We start from the raw sequence: 14,738 nt of genomic DNA on the forward strand, positions 1-14,738 counted from the left end.
TTGATGTTGGGGGTTACCTTGTTGGTGACTTTAGCCATGAGGCACTTGGCGGTGATGTTCTCGTTGGGTGAATCGAAGAGAGACACCCGGGGAGTTGTGGCAATGGCAACGGATGCCATGGCCATTGCTTCACTATCTTCATCATCATCGTCATCCTCACGGTATTCTTCTTGAACCACCAACCCGCGAGTAGGAGTCTTCTTGGTAAAGGTGTTCTTGTTGGGGAAGGACTTGGCTTTGTCTTTTCGGATGAACTTGCCACCATTGTCTTCCCGCTTCTCGTAAGGACAATCCGCAACGAAGTGACTCACGTTGCCACAGTTGAAACAAGTTCTAACTCGTTGCTTACCCTTGAGGCCACTTGAGTTGTTCTTGTTGAAGTTGGGTCTTGCATTCTTCTTGCTCCAAAATTTTCTTGAGGCAAGAGCCATGTGCTCATGATAATCATATTTCGTGTCTTCGGGGTTGCTCTCCTCATCTTCCTCTTCTTCCTCTTCTTCCACACTAACCTTGGCCTTCAAGGCAAGGTTGGGCTTCTTTGCCCTTTGAGAACGGAGCACCGCATTGTCTGCGGTCTTGTCCAAGATGCTCATTGCAACGAACTCATCCAACACTTCACTTGAGGTCATGGAGTGGAAGTCCGGTCTTTGATGAATGACGGAGGACATGGCCTTGTTGTAGGCCATCATGGCCTTGAGGAACTTGCGCTAGATCCAATTGTCATCCGTGTCCTCGCTCCCATGATCTCGGAGTGAGACCGCGAGTTTGGTCACTCTTCGGAAGAGCTCGCGAGGTTCTTCGTCTTCTTTCATTGCAAACTCATCGGCTTCATCTTGCACCACTTCATAGTTGGAGTAGTGAATGCTAGCACTTCCTCGATAGAGAGGCACAACACATTGCCATGCGTCTTTAGCCACGGCATGAGGTCGAAGATGAGGGAGATCTTCGGGAAGGATTGCATCTTGGATGATGAAGAGAGCACTCTCATTGAATTGATTATCCACGGCTTCTCGAGGGGTGAAGTTGCTTGGGTCATGTGGATAGAAACCTTCTTCAATGATTCTCCAAAGATTAGTATTCACATGTTTTAAATGACGCTTGAAATGATAAACCCAAGAATCAAAATCCTCATTTTTCACAATCTTAGGAGGAGGACCGGCATGATTTAAATGAGTAGAGGGAATCGGTCCACCATAAGTAGGAGGTTCCATATGGGCATAGATGTCGGTGCCATTTCTACCACTAGTAGAAGGACCCTTTTCACTATTAGCTTCCCCCTTGTCGGAGTTAGCATCCGTCACCTTGTTAGTGGGATCACCCACTTTCATCAGCGAGGTGGATAGTTTAAGTCCTTCTAGGAATTTAGTAAACATGCTTTCAACCTCGGTCGTCATGGAGGTTTTCAATGTGTCTAAAGCCACATTGAATTCCTCACGGGAGACCAAGGTTCCCCCATCGGCCGTAGACGAGATAGGATTCACACCGGAGTGCTCCTCCGCACCGTCATTGGTGTCAACCATACTCTTCGGACGGCAAATTCCTTAATAAAGAGATGAGGCTCTGATACCAATTGAAAGGATCAATATGGTTGACTAGAGGGGGGGTGAATAGGCAACTAACAATTTTTAGGTTTTCTTTACCAAATTAAACTTTGCATCAAAGTAGGTTGTCTAGATATGCAACTAAGTGAACTACCTATATGATGCAACAACAATAAGCACACAAGCAAGTAAGGGAAGCAACACAAGTAAGCTTGCAAAAGTAAAGGCACGAGATGACCAAGAGTGGAGCCGGTGGAGACGAGGATGTGTTACCGAAGTTCCTTCCTTTTGAAGGGAAGTATGTCTCCATTAGAGCGATGTGGAGGCACAATGCTCCCCAAGAAGCCACTAGGGCCACCGTATTCTCCTCATGCCCTCACACAAGGAGAGATGCCGTGAATCCACTATTGGTGCCCTTGAAGGAGGCAACCGGACCTTTACAAACAAGGTTGGGGCTCTCTCCACAACTTAATTGGAGGCTCCCAATGAAACCACGAAGCTTCACCATAATGGAATATGGCTTCGAGGTGAACTCAACCGTCTAGGGTGCTCAAACACCCAAGAGTGATAAAATCCACACTAGAAAGTATGGGGGAAGCAAATATCCTTTGGTGGAAGTGTAGATCTAGGTCTCCTCCTTCAATCCCTAGCAAATCAACAAGTTTGAGTGGCTAGAGAGAGAGATCGGGCAAGAGAGCTTGAGAGCATTAATGGTGGAGTGAGAGAGGTAAGAGGTGAGAGTGGTAGGTGGAAGAACCACCTTATATAGCAACCCTAATAAATCCAACCGTTACTGCATTTTCGCTCATGGTGTAACGGCAGAACCCTACCAGGCGGTACAACCAGGCAACCAGGCGGTAGTACCGGTTTAAGAAAATAACCGGAACAACCGCCCGACCACCGCACAAATACCGCACTGAAACAGAACGGAGTCACCCCTGAGGGCGGTAGTTGGGCGGTGCGGGGCCGGTGCAATCGCTTGGCCTTGAGCGCTTGAGCGGCTAAGGTCAGAGTGGAAGAACCGCTCGAACCTCCGGTGGTACCGGTTGACGAGGAACAACCGGACCAACCGGGCCACCACCGCCCGAGAACTGCATCAAAACAGAAGCTTGACCGGTACTTGGGCGGTGCATGGCCGGAACCACCGCCGCAGGTCTTTGCTGAGCCTGGTGGCGGTACCACCGCCTGGAGGCAGCGGTACCACCGCTCGATGAAGATAGGGAAATGCCAAGAGCCAGCGGTACAACCGCTCGGACGAGCGGTACAACCGCTGGGAAAACATAGCATGTAGTCAAATCAAAAGGGAGACACTCTCTCTCACACCTGAGGAAGACAAGAGAGGGGTGATGGAGTTGTACGTGAACGGATTCCCCTAATCTTTCCAATGTGGATTCCCTCTTGATAGTACGGGTTCCCTACGACCAAAGAGATAAAAAAGCGTAGAGGACTCCGTCTTCAATCTTTTCCTTCGAGAGAAAACAACTATCCGATGTAGGTCTAAGCATCGAGAACCTGAAACATTTAGCACGGGATTAGACCAACAGAGGGTTGTCATCATCATCCAAAACATAAGGTAGGGAAATGCCCTTTCAACCTTAATTCCGACACTACCTTTCTGGACTTGAGTATCCACCTGGTGCCTCCAGGTTTCACTAAAACCCTTCATACGCATTGCCTGCTGAAGAAAAGGCCATTTGACTTTATCATAAGCCTTCTCAAAATCCACTTTTAAGATAACCCCATCTAGTTTCTTCGAGTGAATCTCATGAAGTGTTTCATGTAGGACGACCACTCCTTCGAGTATGTGTCGTCCAGGCATGAAAGCTGTCTGACTAGGTTGAACCACTGAGTGAGCAATTTGTGTCAATCTATTGGTTCCTACCTTTGTAAAGATTTTAAAACTCACATTCCGCAGGCAAATGGGTCAGAATTGTTCTATCCGGGCTGCCTCATTCTTCTTCGGTAATAATGTTATCATACCAAAGTTGAGGTGAAACAACTCCAAATGGCCATAAAAAATCATGAAACATAGGCATAAGATCATCTTTAATGATATGCCAACATTTCTTATAGAATTCAGCTGGAAACCCATCTGGTCCCGGTGCTTTATTCAGCTTCATTTGAGTTATGGCCAGATGAACTTCTTTTTCAGTAAACGGTGCAGAGAGAACATCGTTCTCTGCTGCCTATAATTGAGGTATATCATCAATCACAAACTCATCAAGAAACACCGTCGAAGTATTCGGAGGTCCAAAAAGGCCTTTATAATAGTTGGCAACATATGCTTTCAGATTCTCATGCCCCACTATTGTTCCCTCGTCCTGTTCAAGCTGTATGATCTTCTTCTTCCTATGTTTACCATTTGCAACATATGGAAGAACTGTGTGTTGTCGTCCCCTTGGACAACCTTAAGCGTTTTCTCACGCAACGCCCACTTGAGTTCCTCCTCTCTCAAGAGAGCACGTAGGCCTTGCTCAGCCTCGGACTTGGTTCGATGCTCATTAACAGAAAGAAGAGTGGTTTCAGCCTTTACATCTAGTGTCTCAATGAGCTGAGTTAGACGTTCTTTTTTCTGCTTATAAATCCCACTCTGATTCCTGGCCCATCCTCTCAGAAATTGTCAGAGGTGTCTAATCTTATTCTGCCATCTCTCGACATGTGTCCTTCCTATAACTGGCTTAGCCCATTCGCGTGCAATCATCTCCATAAATCCTTCTCGCTCAAACCAGCTTTGCTCGAAGGAGAAGATGTTTTTGTTTGCAACATGGGTAGCCTCACCCGAATCTAAAAAGAGTGGTGTATGATCTGAGATCCCTCTATGCATCGCATGGACCAACACCAATGGATATTTTTGTTCCCACTCCACACTAGCAAGTACCCTATCCAACTTTTCATAAGTTGGAACAGGTAACGAGTTGGCCCATGTAAACTGTCTACCGGTGAGCTCAATTTCTCTCAAATTGAGGCTATCGATAATCATGTTAAACATCATAGACCAACGTCCATCGAAATTGTCATTATTCTTTTCTTCTCTTCTCCAAATGATATTAAAATCACCTCCAACTAGTAGTGGCAGATTTTCATCTCCACAAATCCGCACTAGATCGGCAAGAAAATCGGGTTTAAATTCAGGTTGCGCTGCCCCATATACCGCAACTAGCGACCATCGGAACCCATCCAATTTTGATCTCACCCTGAATTTAACCGAAAAGTCTCCCCGCACCACATTAAGCACCTCTAACGTCTCACAATGTACTCCTAATAAAATCCCGCCGGATCTTCCTCTAGGTGGTAAAATGTGCCAATCAAAATCTATACCACTGGTGAAAGGGTTTGAAGGAATTGGGATGTGAAATTATCTCATCCAGTTTCCAAAAGTGCAACAAAATCTAAGTGGTGCTCTAATGTTGTCTTTGCTAAGAATCATTGTTTAGCCAAGTCTGCTAGACCTCTGCTGTTCCAAAAGAGTCCTTTCATAAGTCATCATGAATTTTTTTTCTTAAGTTTAACTCTAGCACTTCTGTGTACTGCCGAAGTAGGATAGATTTTCCGCTTCCAGGGTCGTTTGGGCTTCTCCTCAACACCCTGCGGGACGATAGAATTAGCTATGACAGACACTGCCTCCTCCATCAAGAGAGGCTCTACCGTATCTGTGTTCTCAACATCCTCCTCGTCTTCAGCCTCGACACTAGGCAAGAGATTATTACAGATATTTGCAAGATTATTAATTCCTAAATTATTCATGTCATTGTCATTCATAGGTTGGATAGAGGCAAGATTACGAATGATCTCAGAAGACCTCTCCGCTTCCATATCTAAAAGATCATTAGCGGATTTGACGACCTCGGTTTCATTTGATCCCAAAGAAATGCCTAAGTCGTTTGCCTTATCAACAATATCATTCTCAGATAAGTGTAAAATTGAACAACTAATATCAAAGGACGTACCTGCAGTAGTCTCGGCATGACGAAGCATGGCGGCCCTCTTGGCACGCGCTAGCTGCCGGTCGTCCGCGTCCGGCTGTCCCTGGATCCGGTTGCTGACACGCCTGCCAGCCGACACCGGATCCGCAATCCCGCCAAAAGCGATGAGGTCCTCCGTGGTCCTCTCGCAAAAGGTGCGGTCAGGACTCCCACGCCCCTCCCTTATCGTCGGTGAAGTAGGGTAGGGTGTGGTGGAGTGAATCTCCGCTGCGAGTGTCAAGGGGGAGGAGGACCATGGAGACGCCTGCTCGCTGATCCCGACCCCCTTATCACCCGCAGGGACCGTTGTCCCACGGCCACCCTGCTCGGCGCGATATTGCGTAGGGGTTATGACACGGGACTCCTCCCCGCATATCACCCCCGGCTCGCCACTGAGGATGGTGTGGTCCTGTGGGGGGTTATAGCACGGGACTCCTTCCCGCACCTCACCCCCAACTCGATTGGAGACGTCGAAGTAGGAAGGACGCCATAGACCTCCTGTCCAAGCGCCCCTCTCGTCGATGAAAAGTCGGGCTCTGGTATCTGGGTGTGATGGGCGTCCTGCCCATGGCCCCCACAATCCGCGGCCACCCCAACAGAAACCACCCTCGCACCGGGAGTAGGCTCCGCGATCGTCACATCACCGACTAGTGGCAACTCAAGCTCTGTCGGGTCGTCTGCCTCGACCCTAGTGCTCCACAACCGGCTAGGAGCGGACCCCGATGCAAATGAACCAAAGCGAAGCGTGTTCATCGGAGTAGTGGACGGGGCGCCTCTTTGGTAGAACTGTCTGCCTTATCTGGCTGTGTAGCAGGCCCTTTGTCCGACTCCGGCAGTGTACCATCAGGCCCCTTTTCCTGGTTCCCGGGTGCGCCGCCACCCTCAGTCGTATCCATGTCTTGTGTCCCATCCCCCTCCTCGGAAACTGCAGTATCCTCAATCTCAAGCTCTAAGACATAAGTGACTCCAGCATGTGTCCATCTGGCTACATCTGGTATATGCTCAACACTCGCAACACTGACCAATAGCCTCGCAGTGTTATGTGCGCGTGTGAATGGCATGTCAACCTTTCCTGTCTTACCAATCAAAACACCCAAGCTCCAGGCAATCAGAAAATGTTTTACATATTTAGGTGGCACGCCATAGAAACGAACCCACACCTTCTCCAAAGGTGTACCCTCAGGTTCCCTCCTGCTTCCACTCGTCGAAAGCGATAACAATGTTTGTGCTCGTAACTCTGCATAAACCCCACTTAAGAAAATGCATCTGATCCTCTTTAGTGGGAAAATCAACCTTATAAGACTGACCTTCTAACTGCTCCAGGTGCCACTGATAATTACCTGGCACTAACTCACGTAGTTGTCTGACGATCTGAGCCTCGGTAAACTGTCCATTAGTAACTTTGATAACTGCCGGGAAGGAACTCTCAACCATCTGTGGTAGAGGCTCCATCTTCGGTGTCTCAAAAAACATCAACTCCTTACAGCAGACCCCAAAAATTTTAATGCCAGGCTTAGGACCGGAAAGAAGAGGGCATTCCCCGTCACATGTTGGGAGCGAAGACAATAATCACACAGCTCATTCGTACACTCTGCCACGAAATGACCCGGTTCACCACATCTATAGCAAGGCAACTTTTTCTTCTTAATTGCCCACTTAGAGAGCTTTTCGCCCTCTGCTTTCTCCGGTCCTTTATCAGACGTACCATCCCTAGACTTAGCACCTCCAGTAGTCACCGGAACATGCACTGCTGCTAGAGCCTGAACCGTGTCCACTGCCGCCACGGGTAACATGGATGTGTCTCCCACCCCATCAGCTGAATGCTCGAGCTCCTCCTCCGAGGCCATATCCACAGCAGGTGGCGGTGGCGGCGGATAATGTCGAGGCGGTGGTGGTTGTCTCCCTCTCCCACCGCGACGATAGCCACCTCGGAGTCGATCCCTGGGTCCGGCGACACCTTCAACAAAATTACCGGGTGGACCTTGAAAATGTCCAGAGTCCTCAGCATTGTATCGGTTATAACCACGGCCGCCACCGGATGAAGATCCACGGTGCAGTCGCTCACCGTAAGCATCATATCCGTCATCTCCCCACTGACCGTATCGTTTGTAATTCTGACCATCTCTGCTATAACCAGTGTATCCATCACGCCCTTGCACGCCGCGACCCCTTCCTAGGGCCAGCGCCTTGGCTGCTGGTGGCTGCGCCGCTTCCTCCGGCTGATGCGCGTTGGTTTTGGACGCGTGGGTCGTCGACAGCGCACTTGAAGCATCAGCCCCCGGTCGCCCTGACGATTGGGCGCCCCGACCAGTCCCGGCTCGGGGTCGCACCGCCGTTGCCCCCGGTCCCGCGGCCACCTGCCTTGGAGGTAGTAGGCCGCCCCGTCCGCCCCCACCGACCGATATGGCACCACGGCCAACACCACCAGCACCAGCGACTGGCGGCGCTGCACGACCAGCCGCGCCTGCCGCGGCAGCATTTGCCGGCAGAGCGCCACGACCAGCTCCGGCAGAAGCCGAGGCCCCAGCGGCGGTAGGGGGCCCTCGCTTGGAGGACGACAAAATTCTTTAATGTGCTTAGCACCTCATCTAAGCACCCATGCATTGGCAGCAGCCTTAGGGAGGGAGTATCATGCAACCAGCCTCAAGGCATCATCAACACTGAAAATGAGGTTGCATTAATTTGTCCCGAGGACAGGCCTTACATAGAGCCAAACTGCTAACCCCTCTGTACCGGTGCATTGGGCATCTTAGGTGATGCATCGTGACCAAGACAAAACAAAAATGAGCGAATTTGATGTTTATGTGTTAACTAATCCTCTTGCATGCAGAATATCCTGCAAAACTGATTGCTGCATGTCGTGCTCGGTATACTCAAGTCATTGAAGGCTTGTACGTCCCATGTTCCTTATTGGTTGGTTTCTTTGTTCGTGGCAAGAAACAAATAGCGATGCGGAGTGTTAATGCATTGTGCCTAAGTGTATTGGACTTACCTGGTTTTCGTAATGTGCCTACTGCATTGATGCGGAGGGAGTAAGTTTATTTTCTGGGGAATAACTTAATTTCCGGTACATGTTGCTTGATGCATGAGCACATCACGATCTAATAGTATGGATTGCGACAGGCAAAGCCGCCGGCGGCTAGCTAGCCTGCAAAATTCTTTCTTTCCCCTCACGTGATTTGACAAAGTTAAGATATTGTGTTTTGATATTCCTCGAGTTCCTTGGTTAAGAGGATTCATTAGACGAAGCTCTATCATAGAAGATTCTCAAAAAAAAAAGCTCTATCATATATTCCTGCCAGCTTCTCGGGGCAGTGATGTTAAAGTTTCTTGTCGTGCGTATGTGATGGTGTATTTGCTGGTTCTTCACATCGGTTCAAGGGTTCAGTGACGACGACTGCGGCTCCGGACCATTGATCCTTAAGGGCACAAGCACGAAGATTTTCCGGCTTTCATTGACAAGGTCAGAACGGCCAGCTTCTTGGGGCAGTGATGTTAGAGTTTCTTGTCGTGTGTATGTGATGGTAGTATTTACTGGTTCTTCACATCGGTTCAAGGGTTCAATGACGACGACTGCGGCTCCGGACCGTTGATCCTTAAGGGCACAAGCACGAAGATTTTCCGGCTTTCATTGACAAGGTCAGGACGGTTTCAGTATGGGAGCGGCGATAGCGACGTAACGACAGCTCGTTCTGGTGACAAGTGGTTGTTCGGTGGTATAGGGACCTTTGGTGCAATTTTTATTATGTTTGGTATGTTTTGTACCTTGGTGAATTTTTCTACTAGATCTGAGTCCTTTTCATGGAAAAAATGGGCAAAAGACTCTGATTCTTGATCGATCCGAGCTCTCTTCAACAATATTGATTGACACGAACTGTCAACCACTCGTCACGCCGGCCGGCACGACATGTGCACACCTATCACGGGAAGTTTAATTGCGGTCCTTATGTCACAAAATCTCTCCAACTCTTACCTCAGCAGAGAATTTTTCAAATATTATTTATTTATTCCTGAAAGTTTGACAATTGTACATGTGTATACAATACATAATTTGTCAAGAATATGAAGCTGTCGGATAACCAAAACCGAGAAAGAGCTTGTTGGCTAATCTTTGCCAGCAAGAAGGCTAGTCGGCGCTGTGAGTGGCCTGTAGGCTGTAGGTGATCATTTAGCCGAGTAGCACCTTGTCGGCTAACAGTTATCGGCTCTGTTAGAATCTTATGACAAAAATTGCGTGTTGTGTTAGTTTTAGCGCGTTATAGTAGACACATTAAATCTACTGTGGCTGTTTATTTACTCTTAATATTATTATTAATTAACAAAGTTTAATGAGCGGATCACCTCTGGATATGATGCCGCTGAGTCCAGTACGTCCGTTCTCCGAAAGAGAAGAAAACGGAACAAGAAACGCCTCCCTCCTTTTCAGAGCTTGCCGGATCAGGGAAAGGCAGCCCAAATCTAGCATGGGCAACGCGCTTCCACTGACAAGTTCTGCACCACAACCAATCAGTTTCATTTCAATCTCGAGGCAGAGTACAGGAGGAGGACAAGCCAAAACTACGAGGTACAGCTGCCATTTCACAGATCTACAGCACCTAGCCAAAATCTGGTAAACCCACCCATCAGAAAAAAAATCTGGTAAAGCTGCATTGGCAGTGCACCACTGTCCCGAATTGCACCAGCTACACTTTCCAACACCGGTCACACATGACACGTCAAACATTCTGCCGGAAGATCTTCGGTGCGTCAATCGGGTTATTGCTGCTGGTGGCGAGGCAATCCGGCCCGAAATCAGTGATGATATGCTGAGCATGTTTCTTAGTGAGCCGCCTCGGATCCCTCACTCCACCGGAGAATGCGCGTATCGGGACCCTTCAGGTTAAGGGGGGCAACTGTTTCAGGGATGTGGTTCTCTGCTCAAACCAGGTCGGACTCCACCGCGTCTTGCCGCCACCAAGGGACCCCAGCCTTGTAATAGTGGTGCTCACCTTCATGATCCCACGAGATCTCAGATGCTTGCAGGCCAATTACGGATTTTGGTTCCTTGCCATGGCAAGCAACCCATGCTTCAACAGCAGCAGCTTTTTCCTCTTCACTGCTGTAATTCAGGCTCACCCTGCCATACGGGTTTATGCTTGGGTTAGCCATTGCTGCGATCGCTCCGGTCATGTATGCAGAATCCCCTAGGATCGGAGCGCCTATAGCAGCCAGCTGTGCCCTAATCTGCATATCATTGAATTTACGAATTACACACTTGTGTGGTTGTAAGCAACATTGTAGAGAAAGATTGTACCAATAAATGAAACAATTGCAACACTGACAAATTGTTCAATTTACAAGGAACGCTGTACTCCAATGTAAGACAAGAAGATAACTGCAGATTTAGCTTAAGAGCAACCACAGAATCACATTGGTACTCTTTATTATGTGTCCACGCATCAAGGAGGGAACACAGGGAACTTCCTATACCAGTTTAGAATATAAGAAGTGTCAGGGCTATATGTACTGTCAAGATTAACCAAAGCATTCTTGATCCATGAAACTACTATCCTATATGATCCACCTAAATGTTCTGATTACATTAAATAAGACAAGCAGAAATAGGCAAATAGTGCTTTACAGTTTACATCAGAGTACCCTATCCCTAGACAAGAGCCTGTCAGTTTTAATTCTCTTAGGCTACCGAAGGAAAAAAGAAGGTCTTTAACGGCGTCCTTTTCATACGATAGAAGTTTATATTAACATCACAGATGAATGATGAACCTTAAATAAAGAAACAATTAGGTTTGAAGCAGAAAAATATGATACCTGATGAGTTTTCCCTGTCATGAGATTGATTTTACATTCATAGGCAGCTTCCTGTTTGGGCCAGCCACAGTTGTCCACTTTGTGGACTTTTGTTATCAATGGTTTTGGCCATGGAACCTTTTTACAGTCTAATATCTCCATTTGACAGAGATGCCATCTTTCAATATGATCTGGCAAAGTATAACCAAAACATTATAATCTACTAATGTAAGGATAGGAGATTATCAATACATGTCTGGTAGACTGGTACAATAACCAACGCTAAGACAATAATACACTAATTACTTGTTAGTTTATAGCTGCAGATGCTACCAGTCAGGCTAGAAGTTTATGCAACATACTACCTCCATTCCTAGATAATATATAAGACGTTGGGCTGTTTAAACAGCCCCAACGTCTTATATTTATGAATGGAGGTAGTACTTGTTTGAGTCAGGTGTGAGGCTGCTTAATTCTTTTAACATCCAAACAGCACTAACACAACTGAGTGAGTAACAAGGCAGCTCTATAAAAAAAATCTGTCATACATGTACTACGTGAGTCCTATACATAAACAATTGTTATCTCCAATGAAATCAAGTGGACATGGTTCCACGCGCACCCGAATGAACAGTAAAGAAAGCAAAAAAAACTAATATGTAACAAACATGATCGAATGTTCTACCCACGTGTGAATTTTCGTGAAGAAATGACATCGTGCTGTTCTGAACGGAAAAGAAAAAATCGGTGCTCGCATAGAACACCATACACCATAGATGCCATTTATTCACATTGCATGTGGCTAGAACACTCGGTTATGTTTGCTACAAAATAAAATTGAAATTTTTCGCTATTTTTCCAGGTTTTACTATTCATCTGGGTGCATGTAGACCCAGTAGTCAGGAGCCAAAACTCCGTGTTGTGATGAACGATCACAATTTAATGATGGTGTATTACTACATAGTCCCTCCGTCCCAAAATAAGTGTCTGAACTTTGTACTAGCTTTAGTACAAAGTTGTACTAAAGTTGAGACACTTATTTTGGGACGGAGGGAGCATATGTTAAATCGGAGATTTTACCTGAAATCTAATATGTTTGCGAACTGAAATCCAAATACATGTACACTTCAACTCAAGCGAACAACTTTAACACTAACATACTAGAGCAAGAAACTGCATTTCAGGGATTACCTTCTGAAACAAGTCTGGGAGCACGATTAAGGGGACGCATGTAATGAGTAATTATTCCTGGAGAGACAGGTTCTGTTGTAAGCGCAAGATAAACTTTTTTAACCTGTTTTTCCTGTTGCAGAAGAAAAAAATCATTGTCACTAGAAGTTCACAGAGCAACATGATACAGTGAGCAATAGAAGAACATACCCTTATCAATCCATGGAAAACTGAGCAGAATTCCTTGGTTTTAGACAATACCACACTGCAAATTCTCAAATTAAGTGAAAATGAAGGGATTAGTTATATGCGTTCCACAACATGTGGTCTATATAAGTATGTTAGCAAAAGACAAACCAGCCCTCAGAACAGTTGTCAATCTGATGAGTTGTCATTAAAGGGCTCTCCAATCCTAATGCACGTGAAGTAAAAACCACGCAGGATTCCTCAATATTATCAGTTGCTCCTCCTACCTACACATTGAAAATTATCTACGGATATTAGTTTGGACTTTGGACCCTTACACTTCTATCAATGGCCTAATGCACTAATTGCGACTGGATCTTTCCTCAACCCACTAGCTCTGAAACTAAAAATCATGTTTCATGAATAATCCTGGTCTTACACTTGTGCATCCTCTTACATCAGTGGTATGTAGTTTTTTAAATTATGTGAGGCCAGCATTTAGCTACGCTTTAATTTTATGAAGCCACCATTTGGTTACATTTTAATTTAATGGAGCCACCATTTAGTGAAGCAAATGGATTGCATAGTCAATGGAATTTTGAAATGACACAGATAATAAGTGCTTAGCTAAATTAGAGAAACCAGATAGCTACTTGCAGAAACAAAACCAGTACTTGCGGAAAGACATTGAAAATGTACAGTAGATACAAAAACCGGGGAGAAAGGAAAAAAATATGGTCATACTGATGTTGCAGCTGGCTTATTGAGGACAACAAAGTCATCAGTGGTCGCCACTACCCTGGATTTCCAGTCAATTTCATAGCACCTGATAATATTTGGTAAACCACGGACGCATTAGTACACAACCAGATGTGGTCAATCAGCATCACAGTAGTTAGCAGTACATAACTGATAGCAGTCACCAATGCAAACCATAAAACAACTGCAGAATTTTACCTGGGGAACCGTTTGGGATGCACATGAACCCTTATATAAGTGCCGGCCTCAAGGCGCTGGCTGGGGTCAGTCACCCGGAACGTCTTCTGCGCCTCCCTGACGGTCTTCCCTTTAATGGACGCCCTCCCGCGAAGGAGCGAAGGCTCTGTCACCTCTCTGAAGATCCTCACATGCTCCGGAGCGGCGTACGGAGGCGGCTGCGGCGCAACAAGAGCGTAGTACACGGCCCCGAACTTGATGAGATCTGCAACGTACCTTCACGCGCACAATGTTACCAAATCACTCGTGCTCGCTCCGGCCTAGGCATTTCACCTTCCAATAAGCTAGCGTAACAGATGCAGAGCGTGTGGATGCTTACATAGGGGGGAGGTTGAGGGACCTGGAGATGAAATCGCCGGCGACCTCGTCTTCCCGGGCGACGAGGTGCTCGATCCTCGGAGGGTCGTCCTTCGACGGGCAGGGCAGAAGCCTGTCGTACGCTGGGTACCTGCAGGTGCAGTAGATGCCAACGCCGTCAGTGTGCTGCCTGCGGAGCGGAGCAGAAGCTGTTGGCGTGGGCGGGGTTGAGGGGAGCTTACGAGGTGGCTGTTAGGGCCTCTACGGGGTCAGCGGCTCTGGTTGCCCTGGCGGCGGCGGCGGCGTCGAGGTGCGTGGTGGGGGAGACGCGGACGCGGTGGCGTGGGGTGCGGCGGTGGGTGGTGAGGAGCGGGGAAGAGGAGTAGAGGGCGCGCGGGAGGAGGGGCGGCGGCGGCAAGGACCGGTGCCATAGCTGCGGGAGGAGGGAGGCCAAGGACGCCGCGGGCTTCGTCATTCCGGCGGGTGGCGGCGGCCGGCGGGGTTCGGCTTTTCCCCCTTTGTTGGGGGTTTTGCCCTTCTTCTGCCTTTTGGGCCGTCTAAGATAAGATTGTGATATTTTTCTAGTTTTTAGAATTTCTTCTTTGGCCGAATGTGAAAGATTACCCAGAGGGGTCTCTGCTAATTTATTTTCGTGATATGATATTTGGGCGTGAGGAGGGGGTATTTTTCATCTAAACTTTGTCTATCTATAAACTAACATAATAATTTGTAGAAAAAGGGTCTCGGATTGCATATAATTTTTTTTCTCTTATTCACTATATAATCAAGTATCCCCTAA

General features: G+C 47.2%; 1 protein-coding gene across 1 annotated transcript; it reads right to left on the bottom strand.

The window, feature by feature from the left end:
• Nucleotides 1-9,992: 9,992 nt before the first annotated feature.
• LOC119362609 (RNA pseudouridine synthase 6, chloroplastic-like) lies at nucleotides 9,993-14,480 on the bottom strand. Its single transcript, XM_037627854.1, has 9 exons — nucleotides 14,182-14,480; nucleotides 13,962-14,090; nucleotides 13,604-13,858; nucleotides 13,391-13,472; nucleotides 12,818-12,933; nucleotides 12,671-12,725; nucleotides 12,482-12,593; nucleotides 11,312-11,481; nucleotides 9,993-10,726 (listed from the first exon to the last, which is right to left on the bottom strand). Exons 1-9 carry the CDS (start codon nucleotides 14,412-14,414, stop codon nucleotides 10,421-10,423), a joined length of 1,458 nt encoding a protein of 485 aa, XP_037483751.1. The 5' UTR covers nucleotides 14,415-14,480; the 3' UTR covers nucleotides 9,993-10,420.
• Between the last annotated feature and the right edge of the window lie 258 nt (nucleotides 14,481-14,738).

The sequence above is a fragment of the Triticum dicoccoides genome, chromosome 2B, assembly GCF_002162155.2.
Source record: "Triticum dicoccoides isolate Atlit2015 ecotype Zavitan chromosome 2B, WEW_v2.0, whole genome shotgun sequence".
NCBI classification, from domain to species: domain Eukaryota; kingdom Viridiplantae; phylum Streptophyta; class Magnoliopsida; order Poales; family Poaceae; genus Triticum; species Triticum dicoccoides.

Coding starts and splice junctions, on each gene's coding strand:
- LOC119362609 (XM_037627854.1), bottom strand. CDS start 14,414: ATGACGAAGCCCGCGGCGTCCTTGGCCTCCCTCCTCCCGCAGCTATGG. Junction 11,482..12,481: donor TCCCAGACTTGTTTCAGAAG/GTAATCCCTGAA, acceptor ATACTTTGCCAG/ATCATATTGAAAGATGGCAT. Junction 10,727..11,311: donor TGACAGGGAAAACTCATCAG/GTATCATATTTT, acceptor AATGATATGCAG/ATTAGGGCACAGCTGGCTGC.